At 41.3% G+C, this 23627-nt stretch overlaps 1 protein-coding gene across 2 annotated transcripts in view; it reads left to right on the top strand.

The window, feature by feature from the left end:
- Window positions 1–4261: 4261 nt before the first annotated feature.
- LRP12 (LDL receptor related protein 12) overlaps window positions 4262–23627 on the top strand; it is a 41546-nt gene continuing 22180 nt past the window's right edge. Inside the window, exons 1-2 of one of the 2 annotated variants that reach the window (XM_081116519.1) lie at window positions 4262–4597; window positions 22490–22546. In XM_081116519.1, coding sequence (XP_080972645.1) covers window positions 4519–4597; window positions 22490–22546 — 136 coding nt within the window. In that variant the 5' untranslated portion in view covers window positions 4262–4518. The remainder of the gene's footprint in view (window positions 4598–22489; window positions 22547–23627) is intronic. The other variant, XM_081116520.1, reaches the window with a different exon arrangement.

Here is a 23627-nt window from a genome sequence, read left to right as displayed (position 1 = left end):
CTTGGGCAGAATACAAACAAATAAGTTATATATGCCTGAAATCAGCAACATTTCCCTATAAAGAGCCCTTGTGTTGCCATCGTGGTTGCCAAATTCACTTCTGATGGGCTCATGTAAGATTCCATCCTGTGAGCATTACCAATTCATATCCTCAATCAATCATAGAAGGAAACTGAAAACAGTTATGTGCATTTTGAAACCTAAAAGTTAAACAACAAAAACACTCAGACTGTCTTTATAAATACCAAAGTCTGTAGTTCATTTTCCATTCTCTCCTTCTTTCTCGGTAGGCACAAATATTTCATATGTCTACAAGAGAGATGTTTTTAGTACCATAAATTCATGCATGCTCTACAGTTGGGTTTTGCAATTAAGAAGTCGAGTTTATGAGGGCAAAACTACATCTATGTGAATTGGGGCCATTTAATGTAGAGCCAGGGTTATGTCTTTGACTGCTTGGTACAGTGCTGGGTATGCTGACAGAGCACAGAACTTAATAAATAACCACACTAAATGTGCAGAGAACTGGAACAGAAGTTCCTTAGACTGATGAATATCAGCTGCTACACTCTATTCTTCAACTCCAATGGAAATTACAATTTGCCTGTAAAGATACTTAACTTCGATCTTTTTTTTTTTTCTTTAAAAAAACACTTCTTTCTCATAGTTCTATGTGTTTCTCATTTATTTTTCTTGCTTAAACATAATATTCCTTTGAGGGGAAGTTAGATTTAGCTTTGCCTGGCAGCTCGCCAAGTAGAAAAACCACTACCATCTATTTTCTTTTCCAAGAAAAAAATGATGCTCAGACCGGTAGACTTAAATTCCCAGTCTAACCTCAGTTTTCATGAGGTTCTCAAATGATGCTACATGGAGCAGGGTCTACACCAGGAAGGGATTTTTATTGGTGACAAGGGTGAAAATTAAGCCGTTATATGTGGTGATAACCAAACAAAGAGAAAAGAGAAGTTTAAAATCAAAACAAAAGGATTATTTAAGGGCTTATCTCCATATAGCGGAGGATTGTGGTCCCTTTCACAATATGTCAAGAAAAAGGGAAACAGTCCATGTCTTTCTCCATTCCCAAACGCATGTATCTAAGGAGTATGAGAACCATTTGGGGAAAAGATTAAGAAGCAGCTCAAATAGTTGCCTCATTTAATTTTTCTTAAACTTTCTTTTTAATGGTTGACACATCCCTTCAGGAATCTGCTGAAAACCATGAATCTTCTGCATATAAAAACACGAGTGTAAAATTTTCATATAATTTCAGGAGGCTTAAGAGACCCCTTGAAGACCATCTATGGACCCAGGGACCCAAACTGAGAACTGTATGGGTCTCAGGAACATTCTTTATGCTTTATAGGGTGCAGGTGAGAGCGCTGGCCAAGTTAGATCAGCAGTCCAACTGCAAGAGAACTGTTACCAACACCAACCACTTTATATAGTTTTTATAGATTTTTAAGTGCTTTCTCATATGAGTTATTTCATGATACATCAGCCCAGAAGTAGACATCTAGGTACTCAGCTAGACAGATTAGGTAAGAGAAAGGACAATATTGAATACCTAATCTGTACCGTGTTGCTTACCAATGTCTGATATTCCATTAGAATCAGATTTTGTATAAATAAAAATGTTCCCTCATGAAACATAAATATCCTTGGTTGGTGAACGTTGAATTGCTCAGCTGTTAATACATTAGAATGGGTATTTATTTAGATTCTTTCCAACGAGAAACAAAATACTTAGATTTTTGAAGGCATTAAGATAAACACCTTGAAAAAACACACAAAATTCATGAACACAGTCAACAGTATGGTGATTAGCAGAGGGAAAGGGGGGCTAGGGGAGGTAGAAGAAGAGTAAAGGGGGGAATAAATGGTGATGGACTTGACTTTGGGTGATAAACACACAATACAATATACAGATGATGTATTACAGATATAATTTTATTAACCAATGTCACTCCCATAAATTCAATAAATTTTTTTACAAAAAAGATACCTTAATCAACAGTTCTCAAAGTTTTATCTGAGGACCCTGCTGAAGTACAGGTCTTCCCTTTGTCAATTATATATCTGTGTGAACCTGGATTTTCTTCACATACTTCAACCAAAACAATGTATTGCAGCAGGCTGGATGCAGAACAGCTATGAGAATCCAGCTGTCTTCTATTAAGCCAGACGTTAGGAAATTTACAAAGATTGAAACAATGCCACACTTCTAATTTTTTTGTTTTGGAAAACAGTTAACTTGTAAAGCATTTTTTATTTTAAATAAATTCACAAATATTTTTAAATTCTGTCTTAATTTCTAAATATTAAATATCAAAAGATATGACCCACCTAAACAAAGGTTCTTTAGAGTCCTCCCAAATTTTAAGTGTTTTCAAAAGGACCAAGAGACTAAAAGAGTTTGAGAACTTGGTAGGTCCCAGAATACAGGCCTGGATGGAAGAACAAGTTTAGGGGTGGGAGGCGCATGAATAAGGTCACTCAGTGTGTGTCTTGTCTTGGGGACAGGGTTCCTTGAATGGTATTACAAGTGGAGAGAAGATGCAGTCCACAGCCTCCCTTCATTCTGTTTGTGGCAAGTCCTAAAACCAGCCCTCAGGCTAGCCCCACTTCTAGCAAAGATCTCAAGAAAGAAGCAAGTACAGTCTACAATCCTAAGAGTAGGAAAGACAGCTGCTCCTGAGTGTGGAAAACATTTTGGGAGCTCTGAGGTTTGGGGTGTTTTTTTGGGGGGGGGAGATCCCCAGATGACACAAGATTTGTTAATTGCTGGATTTTTTTACTCTTTGTTAACACATTTTTAAATCTTTTGGAATACCATTTCCTGGGGAAAAGTTTTAAAAGGGACACGTTGGTAGAATTTTCAGTCGGTGTACCCTGGGACAGGCAAGGAACACCCTGGTGTGTCACTAGTATTTTTAAAACATGCAATACCTGACTCTGCAGTCACGGGCACTGACCTCTTTCTCCTTAGAGTAACAAATTTAAAAATTGACAACAGCCCTCTGATGCAAATAAATCAAAATTATTCCAATTTTTCTTGTCAGGTTGGCAAAAAGGTATTTCTTGGTGTGCCGCAGAATTTCAGTGATTGGCTTATGTGGGCCATGAGATGAAAAAGGTTGAAAATCGCTGAGGTGGGGAGAGCGCGGCCTAAAGGTACCTTCAAAACCGTGTCTTGGTTTAACGCTTACCTGTTGCGCACTAAGCCTTGAACCACGGAGCGCGCCCTGCGTTGGGGAAACAATCCTGGAGTTAGAAAGAGAAAAATGGTTTCCAATCATTTACCTGCGACATCGTTCTGAGTAATTTAACCTCTTGAGATTAATTTTCTTATGTATAAAATGTGGATGACAGTATCTATCTCAAAAAAGTTGTTAGGGATTCAAGAGCTAACCTGTGTCCACAGGCCAGGTCTCCCAGGAACACGTGGGAGCGCAGGCTGGAGAGCCCACTGAGAGCCCAGCAGGGGGATGAGACGAACCCTGTGGAAACACCCGCGGACGGTCTCAAGGGCCAGTGTCACCGCAAATGTCAGCGCCAAGTGCCACGGCGACCGAAGGCGAGGAGGGGTCCCGCTTGCTGGGGACTCGGGGATTTGTTTAGGGAAACTGGAAAATGTTGGAGGAACCCTCGCACCCCGGCCACCTCTCCACCTCCGGGCCAGCAGCGCCCCCCGCGGTTGCCCCGCCAGCCCGAGGAGCCCCGCGGATCGTGCCCCGCACCGTGGGCACGGGCGCGGGCGCGGGCGCGCAGCCCCGGCTCCCCGGCGGGCGCCCAGGCCCACCCGCGGCCCGGAGGGCGGACCAGCCCGCGCCCGCGCCCCGCCGGCCCCGCGCCCGCCCGAGCGGGGGCGTGTCGGCGCGGGAGGGAGGACCGGGTTCCGGCCGCCGGCCGCCCGCTCCGCCCGCTCCGCCCGCAGGCAGCCCTCTCAGCCGCCGGGCGCGCGGGCAGCACGGAGGCCGGGGCTGCGGCGCCTGGCAGCGGCCCCCGCTCGGCATCGCGGGGGCACCCGGCGGCCGGCGCTCGCGCGCTCGCCCCTCGACTGGCACTGCCTGGCTCCCCGGCTCCAGCCGCGGGGAAACCCGCCCCGAGCCGGGCGGCGGGCGGCGCGCGGGGCGGGGCGGGGCGGGGCAGGCAGGCGGGCGGGCAGGCGGGCAGGGGATTGCCGAGCGCGCGGAGGAGGCGGCCGCCCGCTCGCCTTCTGTCTGGCGGGTGGCGGCGCGGGCCAGCGGGCGAGGCGGGGGCCCGAGTCGCGCAGCCGCCGCTCCCCCGCCCCCGCCCCGCGCTGCCGGCCGTCGGGCTCTCGCCGCCCGGGGCTGGAGAGCGGCGGGCTGAGGCCGGGAGCCCGCGGCCGGGCGCGGGCGGGCCCCTCCCTCCTCCTCCGCCGCCGCCGCGGCGCGCGCAGGGAGCCGCGGGGCTCGGCGGCGGCGTCTGGCCCGGCTCCTCCTCCCGTCGTCCTCCTCCGCCTCCGCCGCCTCGCTCCCTCCATCTGCCGCGGCGATGGCCCGTCGCTGGAGCACAAAAGAGTCTCCGCCGTGGCGCTCCGCCTTGGTCGTGCTCTTCCTCGCCGGGGTGTACGGTGAGTGTCCGCGTCCCCGCGCCCCGCCGGCCTGAGCGGAGCTGGGGGCGACCCTGGGCGCCGCGGCCTCCCGGACAGGGGCTCCCCGGGAGCACCGGGGCAGACCCTGGGTGCCGGCGGGACAAAGACCCGGGGACGGGTAGACGCGGCGCAGGGGGCGGCGGCGCACGGAGATGCTTTCGTGCGCTCGCCCACCTCCGGACCCCGGGGGTCGTGGGGAGAGGCTTGGGGGTCCCGGGTGGGGGGGTGGCGGGCGGACCTCCGGACCTGGGCTGCAGGGCCCCTTGCACCACCCGCACGCCCGCCGGTGCGTGACTGTGGGAAAGGAGGGGCGGTCGCCCCGCCGCCGCCGGGACGGTCCTGCGGGCCCCCGGCCCTTTCCCGGGCTTGGGAAGTTCTCTCCGCAGTGCAAGTGCCCCCGCCCCCGCCCCCGCCCCCGCGCCCCCTCCCCGGGGAGGCAGCCGGCTGCTCTCTCCCCGGGTGCGCGCCGGGGCCGAGGCTCCGGGGACCCGGGCGCGCGGGAGCCGCGCGGGGAGGAGGCCGGGAGCGGTGCCCAGCCGCCCGCGCCCCGGTCCCCGACGCGTCCTCCCGGGCTCCGGGTTGCGGGGTTTGTGCTCCTCTGAGGCCGGAGGAGGCCGAAGCCGGTGTGTGGGAACGAAGCCTGCCGATTGCGTTGGGGCTAAAAAAATAATAATAATAATTGGAAAGCGCGCTCGTTGTTCGGGAGACTCGAGTTCCACTCCTGACGCCCCCGTTTTTAGCGAGTGGGTCCGGGAAGCTCTTGGGGGCCAGGCTCGACTGTGTGGAGCGGGCTTTGACCCCTTCGGGGGGGAAGGAGCAGAAGTGACCCTCCCGCGGTCAGCCGCCCGGGCCCGTGGCACCGGCGCTGCGGGCACCGGCGGCGGCGGAGCTCGGGCAGCGTGTAACTCGGGGGCACGTGTGGACTCCTTGGGAAGCGTTTCTATTTGGAACGAAGCGCGATGGTAAGTTTTAAAACCGGGGACGTTACACAGGAAGAATATCATGAACCCAGATGGAAACTAATTGAGAGCCAAGGAAGAGTGTTTTGTTGTAGTTGTTGTTTGCTGTGATGCAGGATCTTTCGCCGCCTGAGTTGATTAATATGCTGCTGTTTTTGTTTGTGTGGGGAGGGGAGGGGTTTGGCCCGCCTTTGATTTGTTTCTTGCCAGCGGGGTGCCTGTGTGGGGCCAGGAAACCCAGGGCGTGACTTTTGACTGCTGGTTGCATCTGGTGGCTGGGACCCGTACTTGGCTGGTGACTTGGGGGTTTGGGTCTACCCCAGAGACCAGGGAGCCCTTCTGTTGTTCCTTCTGGCCTGCAGGTGGGTACAGTTGTGCCCTAGGTTTGCAGCAATGGGCCAGGAGAGAGGGGAAAGTGAGAGGGGTCTTTAATCGAAGGCGATGAGGAGTGTCCAGCGGTATTGTCTACTATAATCAGACTTGAATTGTAGTAATGACCGGTCAGAATGGATCAGCAAACAGGTTCTTTTTGCTCTTCTGTCATTAGAACCTATGTCATCAGTGTTTGAACTGAACTAGGCGCAAGAGGCCTGTGGCCCCCGTAATTTGCCTGGATGCATTCTTTGGTACTTGTGCACAAAACGACTTTCTGCTAGGTGCTTATCAGAGATTTACGTTTTTGCAGTTTATGTTCAGTGAGGAATCGTTAGGAGGCAAAGATTGAAACTTCTTTTTTCCGCAATGTAGGACCAGATTCTAAAACTAGGGAGGGATTACGCCAGGGGTTGATTTCTCAAGCCACAGCAAGTTTCAGAGTGTTAGAAAGAAGGAGGTAGTGAGCCAGGCCAAACGTTAAACTGTGTGAGCGGAGATTAAAGGAACCCTTTACCCTGAGGGGGGGGATTTCTCTTTATAGCTGCAGTTTTTGTTCTCTCCTGTGAGTTTATATAGAGAAAAAGGCTATAACAATAGCATGGGGGGGGCTTCCATAACAATAGTGGGGGTTTGTTTAACTTGAATATGCACTGGGTGTAATGAGTTAGTGGGTTCATCCTGAGAAATACCCATCACCTTGCGCCTCTTAAAATAAATATTAGCTGTAATTTATAAAACTGTCCCTTATATATATCAAAAAGTGTGTGTTTTTGAAGTAGCTTCAAAAATAATTAGAAAGCTCTGTTAAAACAGCCAAGTGTTCAGAGTAACCCTTAACATAGACCCAGTAAAGAAAAGCGGGTTGACTGGTCAATAATGAGGCAGTTCCAATACTAACTCTTCAGAGTGACTCTTTATCTGTCAACTACAACATTAAATGGCTCCGAATTGTACCTTGAATCTTTGAAACATCTCATATATCTTTTTTTTTTTTAAATCTTTGTTTATTTGGGTGTTTACTCTCACCCCATGGCCATTTTAATGGACTATGTAACTATTAAGTGTGACCATTTTAGTGGAATAATGTGACTGTTATACTCCAGTTTACTTTTCTGAGTACCAAAGCCCGATTTGAAACTCTGAATTGTGATACGGAACACAGCTAATGTTTTCGAGAAGCAGTTGTTCGAGGACCAATAATTACCTTCCAGGAGCTGCTGCTTTGAATGCTCCTGAGAGTTAGTAGAAAGTAAAGGTCGAGACGGGAGTTGGAAGGGATAACAACATTAGTGGGGGCAACGGTGAGCTTTGCCGGGCATTGTTGTGGGCCTGCTGTGGAAGATGGTGTGCTTCATGATTCAGAGGGGTGTCTGGCTTTTATGAGTGTACGGAGCTTTCCGGAACTGTCTCCTAGTCAGCAGAAGCTGTTACTTGGTAGAGCAATAATTTGGTAATTGTTAACAGTTTCATTGCTTTACTCTTTTCCACTTTTGTTTGTCTCCCCCATCAGTGCATTCTAACTTTTTTTTTTTTAAAAAACATTGCCCTAGATGAAGCCTTAAAATGTAATTTAAAATGTATTTGTGTTTCCATTACAATAGCCTTGAAGACGGTTAGTGTTGCTTACTCGCTGCCAGAGCATTTGGGGAGCAGTAAGAACTCTTCCTGGCTAACCTGTGATAAGGTCTTTAAACTGGATTTCACCTTATTATAGTCAAAAGTCTTTGCTGTGCACAGTACTATTCCAGATGTTGTGTAGCGACAAATAACTCTTTTTGCTCCTGCATTTTCTATCTCATGGGTAAATCTTTTCCCATCAATTTCGGGGACCATTCCACAGCATTTTATAAATTTTCAGTTTAAGGCTAGACTAAAAGTTCCAATTTTAGAAAGATTGTAGAAATAACTGGAACATGAGAGAGAGAAAAAATCTAAACCAGATTCCAATTAATTCTAAAAAAAGTCAAGCTTGATTACATAAAATATGTTGAATAAAACTGAATTAATTGCTCAACATAAACTCTACCTCAGGTTTAAAATCTAAGTTATCTCCATGGCCTAGAAAGAACACGAAGGTATGCAGCACATTCCCCAAAATTCTAGGTGGTTTTCAGGCAGAAACTATTAAATGACCTCTTTCAGAGGAATAACTATGTTCCAGGAAGAGCACGGAGGAGATTTGAACGGTGTCCGGTAAATGATTTAGAAGGTTCCTAGAAAGGGAAATCTCTGAAGAAAACATAAAAGTGATGTCAGGCTGAAAAGTGAGCAGCAGTTAAAGAAAACATTTTGGAAGAAAAGACTGACTTTTGTGGTTAGAAAATTTAAAACGTGTCAGGAAAATAAGGGAACAGTGAGACCTTCCTGTGTTTTTGATCTGAGGTGTTTTTGTGGTTGGGGTTTTTTGTTGATGTTTTTTTCTTACATTATGTCAATGATACTGCAGTTTAAAGAATAAAAGATAAAGAAGGAGGCAAACGTATTTCATACAGATGAGCTTTATATAAACTTAAACAATTAGAAGATGTTTTTATTTCAGAATTTTAGAATGGGTATTAATCCTGTTCTTGCTGCAGGTCTTTATAGGTAAAGGAAGGTTGTTCTGAACTTAGGAATTGAAGTCAAGGATCTCCAGTTTCTAAGGTCATCCTTTCTTCCTGTTTCTCCTCTGTTTTTCTTCACCACTCTGCCCCACAACTCTTTTTGGGAGGGGTGAGTAATAAGATGTACACTACTTATTCCCATTTTATGAGGTATTGGATTAGATCCTGCAAATACATATTATAAATACAAACTGTTCAGATGCATATCATCAGCCTTTTTAAGGAGATGCCAACAATAGATATGTATTTGTGTATATTCACCTAGATAGATATTTAGTTTCAATACTAAATTAGCTTAGGGAATTCTTAATGTCTAAGCTATAGAAAGGGAAGGAAAATAACATTTATTTGATTAAGTTTATAACGTTAAGTTCAGATACTGTGCTTGGTCTTTACTCACTGCCAGTTCATCTTCATTAGGTCTCACTTAGCAATCCTATATAAGGTATTTAGTTTTTTTGTGTTTGTTGTTGTTTTTTTCTAGAAGGGAAAATTGAAGCTCAGAGAAGTTGTGACTTAGCTAACATCAAACCACTAGGAAGTAGTAGAGCCAGCATTGCAACCTAGTTCTGTCTGTCTCTTCACTCATTCATTCATTTAGCAAATATTCGTTGAGCACATATCATGTCTGGCACTGCATAAGGCACAACCATCTGATGGACATAGTTTCTGCCCTCACAGGGCATAGAATCCAGTGAATAAGTTGTACTAAGCTCTCTAACAGAAACTGGGGGCAGAGATAGGAGTCACAGACACAGGATAGTTAGAGGAAGGCTTACTTATCAAGGAGACATAAGACCTAAAGGATAGCTAACCATGTTATCATTGGGATAAGAGAGCCTTGGGAACATGAAAGACCCAGAATCATGAAAGACTTGATGTGTAACAGCTGATATGTTGCAGGTAAATGAATAAAGTCATTGTAGCTGGAACACAGTGGTCATAGGGAGAGTGACAGGTACAGTTGGAAACTTAGGCAAGAACTCGGGTCTTAGAAAACCATGGTAAAGAGTTTGGGTTTAAGTGTAATTATTAAAGACATTTAAGTGACATAATGTGACTTATGTTTTGAAAACAGTCACTTTTACAGAACGTAACTTCTATATTTTAAGAGTATTTCAGGCAGGGAACAAAGGGTGGGACAAAAGATTTTAAGGACTTTTTGCCCAAGTTAAATGCCTAGTACTGAGTGACCAATTAAAGATTGCTTTATGTCCTAGAAGAGTCAAGGGAGCATTGGTGGATTAGAGAATTTCAGAAATTTTGGAAAAATAAAGTGGCCTTTTACCTTTTCCCCCCGGGTTGTATAGTTTATTTACAGAAGATACAACTTCAGAAGGTCCTGAAACTTTAAAGTAAATGAAGCTGACAGAACAGTTTTCTAGCTCTCTCAGGTATTTGATAATTCACTGCCCTGCTATTAGTTTGGTGAAGTGAAATGGTTTTATGCTCATTTTCTTAGCATTGAGTGAGAGTAACTTAACACCTGCCTTTAATTCATTTACATTTCAGTTTTTAGAGAAATGGGAAATGGTGCTAATCTTTCAATATTGAAATTAAATGGAGCATAGTAAGATATTTAGTAGGTGGAATTTACCTTTCAAATAAAAGGAAAAGCGTAAGTAAACCTTTTCTTATCTGACTTAATTTCATTGATTGCTAAAGCATCTTTTAGGTTTTAAGTTAGTAAGAAGAAAGATGAATCTTTGTATCGTATATTCTGAAACAGAATTCAGTTCTTGAAATTATAATTGCCTGTTCTAGTGACTCTAAAACCTTTTACCAAAAGTTAGGATACAGAACTCCTTTACCAAAAAATGCCTGGCTGCCCTGACCGATGCTTTCAGTGGTTAGAACATTGGCCTCTGCACCAAAGGGTCTCAGGTTCGAGTCCCAGTCAAGGGCACTAGTTCCTGGGTTGCAGGTTCAATCCCTGCCCCTGCCTGGGGACATGTGCAGGAGGCAGCCAATTGAAAAAAAAAAATCAGTGGGAAAAAATATCCTCAGGTAGGGATTAACAAACAACAAAAACATGCCTGCCTTAAATCCTCAAAATAACTGTGGACCCTGAGAAAGTACATACCTACTAAAAAGGGTTCCTGGTGGGTAACGGGCTCAAATTAAAAAAAAAAAAAGCACAGCCTAGCAGCCATTTCTACACAGGGGCCTCTCATGCAAACTGCACTGGGGAGAAGCCTGCACTGTGTCCCTGCCATGTGAGCCAGTCCTTGTGCAGGAGTTCCTGGAATCCTTTCCCAGCAGTGGGGCAAGGCTGTCCCCATCCAGGTGGAATTGCTCAGCTGTTCCCCCCTCAGCTTCTTCACTGACCAGTCAGAGCTGCTCCATTCCAACCAGTCAGGACGAGGGTGCCTTTTGGACCAATGAAACCCTGAGGATTTGGAGTCCTCCTTTGTATGAGGACAGACCAGTCGGGGACCACGGCAGGGACTTATGTCTATATAAGTCAGCTCCCCTCTGGCTCTGAATGCTTTTTTCCCCCCCATCAAAGACTATATTTTCCCAACTGGAGCTGAAACACGGAAGATGTCTCCCTGGAGCAGAGTGGTGCAGAATAGCCTGGGGCAAAGCAGACCAGCGTGGAGCAGAACAGACCAGGGGTGAGCAGAGCAGAGCCGTCTACGGAGAGGGGCTTGCCCCAGGGCCCTCTCACAGCTGTGCTGTGTCACAGTTGAGCTGTTCTGCACTGAATAAAGTTCCCTTCTTCGCGGCACCCCAAACTGGGGGTTCCTATTGGTGTTGAATTAGTGCCAACAGCCATCGGTTGACACAACTCTGTGAGGTCGGTATTATTATTAGAAACTGAAGCTGAGAGTCGAGATTTTGCCAAAGGTTCACATCTCTGCTGCTATGTATTTCTTGTAGAGGTCCAGCATTTTTCTCCTGCACGGTTGTTACACCCCCACCTACTCTTGACTCTACTCTTGTCCTGATTCAGTCTTATCATATACAGCAGCAGCCGGTGACTTTTCTAAGTACAGATATGATGTAACTTTCTTGCTGAAAACCCAACGATAGTTCCCTATTCTTAAAATACAAGCATAACTCACTAGGCTCTTCGTGCTCTGCCGAGTTTTCACCTTTCTTGTCCCTGTCACTTTCCCCCACCAGTCCTCTCCCCTTCACCGTGTTCCTGCCACACTGAGCACATCCCTCTTGTCTCCTGGCCTTTGCACACGCTGTTTTCTCTGCCTGGCGTTATCTTCCTTCCTCACCACTTTCTTACCAGGCTAACTCCTGCCTGTTCATCGGCTTTTCTCTAGATGTTGCCTCCTTTGGGGAAGTCTTCCTGGTTCCTCAAAACTAGGGGTCTTCTCAGAAGCATCTCAGGCTGCTCTTAATGCAGTGTTGGCGTTGGCCTGTTTCTCTTCTCTGCTTCCCCCCGGAGCAGTGCTGGCCAGTAGATACAGGCAGTAACCTCCTCTCCTTTTCCACAGCTTCGCTCCTGCTGTTTCAGTTACCCATGCTTAGCCGTGGTTTGAAAATATTAAGAAAAATATTACAGAAATAAACAATCGTAAGTTTTAAATTGTGCAACAGTCTAAGTAGCATAATGAAATCTCATTGGGTCCCACTGCATCCCGCCCAGGACATGAGTCATCCTTCAGTCCAGCGTTATCTACACGCTATCTGCTACGCCTCCATTAGTCACTTAGTGACTGTTCAGCTAACCTTATTTACTTAATAACGGCCCCAAGCACAAGAGTAGTGGTGCTGGCAATTTGAATATGCTAAAGAGAAGCCATAAAGTTCTTTCTCTAAGGCAAAAGGTATGCCTGTATAGAAAAAAGCATAGCATGGGTAGGTTTTGGTACTATCCGCGGTTTCAGGCATCCACTGGTAGTCTTGAGAAGACTACTATAATGTGAGCCTCAAATGTAAGTTATCTATATAAATTGTCTGGCAGCCACATTAGAAAGGAAAAGGAACAGGTGGCATTAATGTTAATATATTTAACCCAGTAAATCTAAAATATTGTCATTTTGGCATACAGTCAATAGAAAATAATCTTTCATACCAAGTCTTCAAAATCCAGTGTAAACTTTATATCCTTATAGCTCATCTTAATTAGACTAACCACATTTCAAATGCTTAATAGCCACTCTGGAAAACAATGTCTATTACAGCTGAATATGAACATGCCCTGTGATATAGCAATTCTCCTCCTAGGTATATACTCAACAGAAGTGGGCACATAATGTGCGCCAAAAGGCATGTACAAGAATATTCATGGCAGCCTTGTTATAGTTCCAGACTAGAAACAGCCCATCAGCAATAGAGTGGATGAATTAACTAGGGTATGTTAGGCTAAGGGAAAGCTATACAGCAGTAGTTCTCAAACTTTTAGGTCTCAAGACTCAACAATTATTGAGGAATCCAAAGAATGCTCTTTTTGTATGGGAGATGTATATGTTTTTAAATAATAGAAATTAAAATTGAGGCATTGTTAAAATATTTAACTCATTTAAAATGACATATGACACCCATTACCTGTGACCATAAATGACATACATTAAATAAAGTTATGTAAAATGACAAATGACTAGAAATTTTTCAAAACAAAGTTCAGTGAGAAGAGTGGCAGTGCTGTACGTTTTTCCACATCACTGTAATGTCTGGTTTAACGGAAGACAGCTGATCTCTCGTCCCTGCTTCTGCAGTCTGTTGTGACATGTTTTGGTTGAAGCGTAGGAAGAAAATCTGGCTTCAAATACCTATGTAATTGTAAAGTGAAAAGTATTTCAGTAGCCTTTTCAGATACATGAATATTCTTGGATGCTATACCAGAATTTGACAAGTAGTACCTTCTTAAAGTTTAGTGACAACATGGAATCTGAAACTTGTTATCAGTGAACTTTCTGTATTCTGTTCAACTCTGAAAGGGTCCTGTGGTTCCCAGGAGTCCACGGCCACACTTTGAGAATAACTTGCTACACAGTAATGGGGGGAAAATAAACAACTGATACAGGTGGGGCGGGTGAGCCTCACGTGTTGATCAGATGAAGTCAGACACTAAATTATAGGTGCTGTATGATTACAATCTGAGAAGTTAGAATACCGGAGAATAGTTATCTTTGGGTCGTAGTAATTGAGAGGGGTACCAGGGTAGCCTTTGGGGTGCTGGTTATATTCTATTTCTTGACCTAAGTGATAGTTAACACAGATGCAGGGGTTTTTTGGTGATAACTTATGGAACTGTAAACTTGAAACTTGTGCATTTTTTGTATGTATATTTCAATTAAAAGTTAAGTAATAATTTTTTTTTTTTTTTAAAGAGCATTGTTCAATATTAGTATCCTTAGAAGGTTTTCTGATAATTTAGATTCTGGTGTTTTGCTTTTTGTTTTTTGTCCTACTTTGATTTTTTTTCTTTGTATTTGATAGTTAAAAACATTTTTTAAATGTTATATTTTAGAAAGTTTCAAATATATTCAAAAGTAGGGAAACTAGTGTAATTAACTTGATATCCCCAACATCCTGCTTCAAAAATTGATGATTATATGCCAGCCTTGTTTTATCTAGATTTCTACCCCCTCTCTGATCACAAATGATTTTGAAGCAAATCCCAGACATCTAATATATTTATATTTCAGTATGTATCTCTAAAATGTGGGGGCTTAAAAAAAAAAAACAAAAAAAAAACTGAAGCCCAGTACCATTATCACACTTAAAAAATTAACAGTTCCTAATTATCATCAACTATCCATCCATGTCCCTATCAGCCTAGTTGTCATAAAAACATGGATTTTTAGAAACTGTTTGGATTAAGATCCAAATAAGGTCCATACTCTGGAATTGTTGATATTTGTTAAGTCTTAATTTAATGGTTTCCTATCCCCTTTTTCTTTCTTTACTTTTTAAAAAAATTTTAAGTGACATTTGCTACAGCTTTGTGGTATTATTAATCAAATTGGAGATAGTTCTTAAATTCCTATATTTTTGAGAATAGGTTTTTGAGAATAGGTATTCAAATTTGTCATGTAAGTTTTTTCATTTCCAAGACGATCCTAAGGTGTTTATGAGGGTCGGAGTTATGAAAGTGAAACGTACCTAGAATAATGCCAGACAGTACCTGTTGAATAAATGAATTCGATTATCCATGGATGGAGTAAATCACAGTCGCGTGAGTCCTAACGTTGAACTGTTTTTACACTTACGGAATAGGCCATAACCGGTTGATACTGATACAGTACAGCTCCTCCTTACGGTCTAGACTTTACCTTCGTATTTACAGTCAGGCCTAGCCCACTGCCTCCCGCCGCTCCTTGTCTGTCTCGCCCTCTCATGAGCCCCCCTCCCCGCTCCTGCTGCCTGATTTTCTTTCTGTTAGTCCATTCTTTTAGATACCTTTGTAACCTTGTTTGTTGTTGTTGTTGACGTCAATGGTCAGGAACAGCGTAAAGATTTTAGTGTTCCGGTTGTGATTATTTTGCCTTTTAAGATTAGGAGAGGAGAGTGTTTATGAACTACAGGTGTAGGTACTATGGGAGAAAAGCAGAAATTAACAGATTTGTTCTACTGTGGTTAAACTTCGTTTCACTACGGAAGATGAGAGAGATGAGCTTATCAGAAAAAAGACACAGGAGTGGAGTTGCTGGGCCCTGAGTTATACATATATGCATAAGTTTATAATTTTTAAAAAATACGTCTTTATTGATTTCAGAGAGAGGAAAGAAAGAAGAGAGAGAAATATCAATGATGAGAGAGTCACTGATCGGCTGCCTCCTGCGCGCCCCCTGCTGGGGATCAAACCCGAAACGCAAGCGTGTGCCTTGACCGGGAATGGATCCCAGGTCGATGCTCAACCGCTGAGCCACACCGGCCGGGCTATACGCATAACTTTATAAGAAACTGCCAAACCATTTTCCAGAGTGGCTGTACTAGTTTACAGTCTGACTAGTAATGTGTGAGCGTTCCGGCTGTCTGCTTCCTTGGTGTTGTATGTTTTTATTTTTGTCGTTCTAATAGGTTACTAATATCTCATTTGAGTTGGATTTGCATTTTAAATAGCTGTTGATGTTCAGCATTTTTTATATACTGTTTTACCGTCTTTATATTCTCTTGGGTGAAGTGTTTTGGGTGAAGTGTTTAAGTCCATTACCCATCTTAAATTTGGTTGGTGATTTTTTTACTTATGAGAGTGTGTGTATGTGTGTATATATGTATTTTTCCTCTGAGTCTGTAGCTTGTGTTTTATACTCTTGACAGTGCCATTGGAAAGCAGGTTTTTAAATTGATAAAATTTAATTTATCAATGAATTATGTTTTTGTGCCATTCCTAAAAACTTTTCACGTAACCTCAAATGATGAAGTTTATTTTTCTAAAAGTTTTAGTTCTATGTTATAAATTTAGACCTGAGATCCATTTGAGTTTACCTTTCTATAAGATGTACATTTTAAAAGAATCTGTTTTTACGTTTGAGTAACCACTTCCAACACCATTTGTTGAAAAGACTGTTCTTTCTCCATTGAACTGCTTGTGCTTTGGTGTCACACCTGAAAATCCATTTCTTAATCCAAGGTCATGAGGCTTAATTCTTATGTTTTCTTCTAAGAGTTTTATAGTTTAACATTTATATTTAGGTGCCTGGCCCATTTTGAGTTAATTGTTGTATACAGTGTGAGGGAGGGGGTCAAAATTAATTATTTGCATGTGAATAACTAGTTGTCTCATCACAGTTTGACTCTTTCCCCATTGAATTATCCTGGCACTCTTGTTGAAAATTCAGTGGACCATAACCCTAAGGGTGTATTTCTGGACTGACAGTTTTATTCTATATGCCTCTCTGTTTGTCCCTATGCCAGTTACCACACTGCCTTCACTATTGTAGCTTTACAGTAAGTTTTGAAATCAGGAATGTGAATCCTCCAAATTGATCATTTGTTGTCAAGATTGTTTTGCTATTCTGGATTCCTTGAATTTCTGTGTGAATTTTAGGATTAGTTTGTCAATTTGTGGGGATGGGGGAGGCAGCTGGGATTTTGTTAGGTATTAAATTGAGTCTATAGGTCAGTTTTGGGAGCATTGCTATCTTACCAGTTTAGGTCCTTCTGATCCATGAACATGCGATGTCTTTCGAGTTAGTAGGCCTTTTTTAATTTCTTTCAACAATGTTCTGTAGTTTCAGAGTATTTCCTTTGTTAAATTTACTTGTACTTTCGTGCTGTTGTAAATGGAATTGTTTTCTTAGTTTAATTTTTGTATTTTTCATTGCTAGAGTATAGGAATATAATTTTTTTTTTCTGTATATGGAATGATGCTTTAACCAACTGAGCCACCCGGCCAGGGCTAAAATATAAATATTTTTAAATCGTCACAATACAATACAATATTTGAATAGCAAGCTAGGCTATATGAATTAACAGAGTCAAGGAGGGACTGATTTATAAACTCATTTTTGTAACAAAAGTAAACACACAGTAGTTTCTGTAAGATAGGCCGTATTCTAATCACTATATATTTATGTATGTATATATGCCTATATGTATGTATGTATTATAGATACAAACACACTCATTTTCTTCTCATAACAACCCTATCAGCCTAGATACTGTTATTATTTTCATTTTACAGGTAAGAAACCAGAGAGTTAAGTATCTTAGCCAAGGCTACATAATTAGTAAGCAGAAGAGCTACAATTTGAACCCAGAGATGGTGGTTCTGGACTCTCTCCTCTTAACCGTAACAGTGTATTGCTTCTTTGTAGTTTTATTTAGAGACCTCCCTAAATTCAATGTAGTTTTATATGCAAACTGATTAATTCCTGATACATTTGCTCTTTTAAATTCGTAACTAGAACTCATCTGCTTTTGGTGCTGATAGATGAGCTACAGATGCCAGATCACTAATGTTTTCTGAATTAATTTTGATTTCCTATTAATTGAGATTTCTAAATAGCAAGATGCTGGATTATTCGGTTTTCTGCCATCTACCCTCAAGGTTTTTTGCGAGGCTATTAAATAACTTATGCAAATACTTTCTACATAAAATGTTAATTTCCTTCCTCAGTAGATGGACAAAAAATAATTATAGGAACAGTAATTGGATGACTAATAAAATTAGAAAAAAGTTAACTTAAAGAAATGCAAATAAATACCTCATACTAATTTAGTAAATACAAAAACTCAAACTGTTCTATTAAGTGTTCAGAATTTTCAATAAAGATAATAAAAATGTGTTGGGAAGGTAATGAAATGAGCACTCATACTTGCCTACTAGGAATGGTAATTTCTGGCTGATAGGTTTATTGATATTACTTGACATATATCTGTGACATTTTTTTCTATCGCTTTCTCTTCATAAATGGTTTCTTTAATATTGAATATTAGGTTGTTCACAGTTGTAATTAACATGTTTTATTAATTTTTATCTTAATTTTTATTATTTTTCTTATGATTAATAAGAGTAGAGACGACAGGAATAGTGGTTTGAGAGATCCCTTTGTTCTCTCCCCTTGAAATTTCAACTATTTGAACACCTTATAACTCAACAAAGAATTTCCTGTTCAATGCACAACATGCCTGAAAGATCTACACATCTTAAGGTGGGCAAGTAGAAGCAAACTGGGGAGGCGAGAAGGGAGAAATGCTGAGAAGAGCCAGGGATGCAACCCTACAGCCGGGAGTTCACAGCAGGGCTCAACACACAGAAGGGAGGAATCAGGTTGTGGCTGGCACTTACTTCAGCCAGGAGAAGCAGAGATTCGGTGGGCATTCCTGCAGGAGTGGGCAGTATGAACTGTGGCTGAGCCTAGTAACCTGGGCAGGGACACAGATCAGAGTTTCGGCCACAGTTGTCTGGCGGTTGGCATTCCAGACAGAAGAAAAACAAAGCCTCTCCTTGCCCTTGGTGTCGGGTTGCAGAGCACATTATCAGCAAACGTGAGAACTGGCACTACAGAATCACTTTTTTCCCTGGACAAAGGGTGCACTCTGTGACTACTCCCGGGGTCGGAGCACAGGGGGGACCCCACAGAAGTCCGTGGTCACCATTACTGGGCGGGGGGGGTGGGGACAGCAAAGAAGCTGGCAGGGTTCCCCCGCCCACCCCACCCCTACACATCATTGCTACAATGATGGCAATGTCTGGCTGTGGAGGACAGCACTGGGATTCCACAGATTTGGAGCCCTACCACCCACCTCATTCCCCTGTGGAGTTGCTCCCCTGGGACAGCAGGGTGGCCATAGCACAGGAGAAAAAAACATCTACCCTGGGAACACTACCCCACAAAGATCTGAAAAGCCAGAGAAGTACAAGATAGCTAAAAATGTATGATTCAGCACCACCTCCTGGAAAATAATAGAAAGATCTCTTCGTATTAATCTGCTAGAGAGGTACCACTCATAGGTAGATGCCTAGACAGAGAAGGAATCCATCATATAACCATGAATAATCAAGGTAGTGAGGCAGCTCAGAAAGAAAGTGAAAAATCTCCAGAAAACAAACTTAAAGGTGTAGAATTATGTGATATAAGTGACAGAAAATTCAAGATTACAGTTCTGAAAAAACTCAAGATGCAAGAGACTACAGACAGTTTAATGAGCTCAGAAAACACCATAAAAAAAACAAAACAATACTTTACCAAAGAGCTTGAAACTTAAAAAAAGAACCAAACAAGTTCTGGAGATGAAGAACTCAGTAAAAGAGATTAAGAATGAGCAAACAAAATAGAGCCAACCAGATGGAGGAAAGAATTAGTAATATCAAGGATAGAAATCTAGAAATGCTACAGAGGGAAGAAGGAGAGTTAAGCATTAAAAAAAAAAAAAAAATGAAAGAACTCTACGAGAACTATCTGACTCCATCAGAAAGCGCAATATAAGAATAATAGGCATACCAAAAGAGAATGGGATTAGCTTTGTATCCAGGAGGCAAGTTGCAGGGGGACTATTTGCTTATAACATGGAAATATAAGTAGCATCTTTGTAAAAATACTTTTTCAGAGTGGCAACATACCTAAATTAAGTAGCCCTTTAAGTGATACTCAGAATAAGAAATATTTAATGTAACTTAAAAAGGGGATGGTTATTTGATAGCAGAAATTATTAACGCTGTTTTTTAAACTTGTGAATAGTATCGGTTCTAAGTTAAAGTAAATGTATGGGAAATTAGCAATATCATGCTTTAAGGTATTACAAGTTTTTAAAATCATTAATACTTTTATGAAATTAAAACATTTTATAATATTTTCCACAGTTATAAGACTTATTTAGAATGGTGGGAAATGAATTATATTCTCTTCATCTGTTCTTTTTTTCAGTAATATGAATAAAAACTTTTATAGAAATCTGTGCCTGTTGTAACAAATTTGGTCAGTACTGCAGTATTCAGGAGGTCTTCCTTCCTAATTCTAGTTCCAAAGGTTTTCTTCCACAATTTGTATATACTCTGAGAATCTTATATACACATATATCATATGCTTATGTAAGTATATGTGTAGTAGCTATATACATAATTTTAAAGTTAAAACTAGATCATATTATAGTGTCATTCTGAAACATATTAAACTTAACGTGCATATTTTTCCAAGTTAGTACATACAGAATTACTTTATTGAATATTTTATTAGTTTACTGATTTGCATGCTGTTTGAGATTTAGATTAATTCTATTTTTTCTATTATAAAGAATTCCACTAAGCCCTATAAGATAGGTATTATCTTCTCCATTTTAGAGATGAAATTAAGACACAAAGAAGCTAGGTAACTTGCCCTGTATTATACATCAAATAAGTGGTGGAGCTGGTATTAGAATTATAGCAATCTAGTCCAGAATCCAGTCTTAAATAAATACTACTTTATGCTACTGTTTTCCTTCTGCCTCTTTATTCTGTTTACTGAATTGGAAAAACAATGTATAAAATATATTTAATATTAAGACTCTCCTGAGAATAATCTAATATGCTACCTTAAGGATATTGGAAACCTTAGGGACACAGATTGCACAGCTGTAATTGCAATGGCGTCTAATATAGAAGTAGAACGTTTAAGCCAGCACTTCTGTATGTTAATGTGGGTACATAGCACTGGGGATGGGGGAAGATCTTGTTAAAATGTAGTTTCTGATCCAGGAAACTGAGGCGGACTCTGAGATTCTGCAAAAGCTCCTGATGTCTGATGTCGCCATTACTACTGGCCTACTTTTGAGTCGCAAAACTTTTGGCAAATCTTATTTTATTGAATCATTTTGTTCATGCTACCAGTTTTTGTAAGTCGTGTGCATTAAAGAAATAGGGGCTTTCTAGAAGTTTGAATTCTGTCAGGAGCATTGCTGGAAAAAATGAATTATGACTTATGTGGTATTAATGTATAGTACTTAAATAAATATCATCAGATTATTGATGTACTAAATATGGCTTATACTCCTATGACACAATTTCCACCATTTTTTAATATAGTGAAAAGCTGTTTCTTTTCATTTTGAAGGCTATAGCTGTAGTTGAACTAAAAAAATGTTGTTTTACCACTTTTATTTAGTAATAATAGTATAATTTAAACATAGTGTTGACTGTGTGTCAGGCACTGTTTCTAGTGCTCAATTGGCATGTTTTCATTTGATCATGATGACCTCCCTCATTCATTCATCCATCAGCTCTCCGAGCACCTGCTGTGTTCCAGGAACTGTGCACACAATGTTGAACCAGAGAAACACAGATTCTGCTTTCCTAAATGCTGTACACTATTCAAGCAATCATAGAAGTGTGATGGTTGCAAACGAAAAATTAATTTAATGATATTTGCACTTTCTCCAGGAGAAAAAAAAAATGTGATGGTTGAGAGACACCATCAAAGACAATTCAGCTTTTAGCCTACTAGACTTCTCCTGCTGAGCCTCCTTCCCTACCCCACTCCAAAGACAACTCCCTCTCTCTCAGCTGGATTCCTGAGCTGTTGTGACGCTAAATCAACCTAATGGCTGGAGAGACAACACTTGAGAAATAAAGATAAACAATTTGTACAAGAACAGAAAGAACAGAGGTAGATGAAAATAATTTATAATAAAATCAAATTTTAAAACTTTTTAATATGTTTTTATTGATTTCAGAGAGAGGAAGGGAGAGGGAGAGAGAGAGAAACATCAATGAGAATCATTGATCAGCGGCCTCCTGCACGCCCCCTGCTGGGAATCGAGCCTTGCAACACAGCATGTGCCCTGACCGGGAATCAAACCGTGACCTCCTGGTTCATAGGTCGACTCTCAACCACTTAGCCATGCTGGCTGGGCAAAAATTAAAATTTTAAAAATAATATCTGAAGGGACACTATTCACATTAACTTGAAGGAATAAATGTCTTCAGTACTTTAAATGGGAGTCTCTTTAAAAACATGTATTTATTAGGTGATACTCAGTTCGGTAAGTTATTTGAATGGTTCCGTGTTCCCAACTTTGTGATAGTAGGTATAGAAAATCAGAGGATTCCAAAAATAGGATATGATTTTGTCCGCGATGGTCTTAAGACTATTAGTGTTCTTGATAAAAGATTGAAAGAGGCAATGCAAGGCATTTTTTTAAATGTACCAACACGTGTGACCCTAGCAATAGGTGCACTGTTGATGGATTGTGCATGCTCTTGGAGGAATACCATTTTTAAATACCCGATTCTCTTCTCAGAGTAGCACCACGTTCCCTTTTGACTATTATCTTGATGGGAAATTCTTTCTGGTTTAGTCAGATCTGTTATCCAACCTTTATATATTACACTGCTCTTTTGTGATTTCAAAAATGTTGTGTTTTCCCTACTGCTGTTAAAATGTTGGGCTTCATCACATTGTTTTGAAGAATAAGTGGGAGACTTTAATTTAGTTTCTCGATGTTACAAGTAGCTCTATCTAGTAGTTTTCTTTTAAAGAGAGAATCTGAAAAATTTTTATAAATTTTATCTTGGAAATTAGTTTATTCATTATGTTTAATTTTAGGAAATGGTGCTCTTGCAGAACATTCTGAAAATGTGCATATTTCAGGAGTGTCACCTGGTAAGTCTTTTTTTGTAATGTTTAAATTTCATGCATGACTTATATGGTAAATATTGAAAGCCACCTGGTATCTTATGAAGTGGTATTTGGCTATAAAAATTATTACTGCTTTTTGCACCATGTAATAAGGAATGAAGTAACTGGAACATGGAGAAATTCTCATGAGATAAAAGTGATACTTGCATGCCCATGGATTGATTATACTTTTCCAAATGCACTGCATAATTATTTTTCATAAAAACAGTCAACCAAGAGAAGTTAGCTCAAGTTGAATTAGTATTTCTTTACATACAAAGTTACATGAAATGAAATTTATTAAAATGTAATTTTGAATGTAGCATTAGAGCCTTAGAAATTAAGCATTTTGCTTGATTCTTAGATTAGACTACTACTGTACATAAAACTGTTATACTTGAGTGCACAATTTACATGGTATTAAAAAGCAACCCTACAACATATTTGTGTCCATGAAATTCAGAAACTCATTGAGGGAAATATATTTTTTCCACTCATCTAAGCTTTTATAACTTAATAATTACTTAAAGGCCCATAACTATTAAATTTTTCATTCTTAGTGACTTCCTCAGTTTTGCTACCATTTTTGCTGTATCAACTGCAATTACTAGGAGAGCAAAGCCTTTTATTTTTGCATATATTGAAAGTTCCTTACTGCTGCTTTATTATTATCCCTATTTTTTTAATGTTTTGTGGTTAAAACCATTGCACTTAGTGTATTTATCAATCTGATTTCTTCCTGTCATCTTGTAACTTGTTTGGTTATTTGTTTTCATATGAAGCAAACCTGGAAGATTCTTGTTTTATGTCTGGTTTTATATTCAGAAAATTGATAGACTTAACAAATACTCTAAGAGTTAGTATGCACTCGCCAAACACACCAGCAAGCTTGGTTTTCTGACAATGAGAACAAAGCAAGTGCTTTAGTAGCCTGTGTTAGTTCTTTCACAGTTTGTTTCACCATTTTCATTTGCTGTCACATGGTATATAACAATATACATCAGATAAAAATAAGGCTGTTTTAAAGGTGACTTTAATTTCCCCCCTTTCTACTTCAAATAGCTAA

Source organism: Miniopterus schreibersii (assembly GCF_964146895.1).
Source record: "Miniopterus schreibersii genome assembly, chromosome: 17".
NCBI lineage: Eukaryota > Metazoa > Chordata > Mammalia > Chiroptera > Miniopteridae > Miniopterus > Miniopterus schreibersii.
The sequence above is the reverse complement of the archived record's forward strand: the minus strand, read 5'-3'. Positions and strand labels throughout refer to the sequence as shown.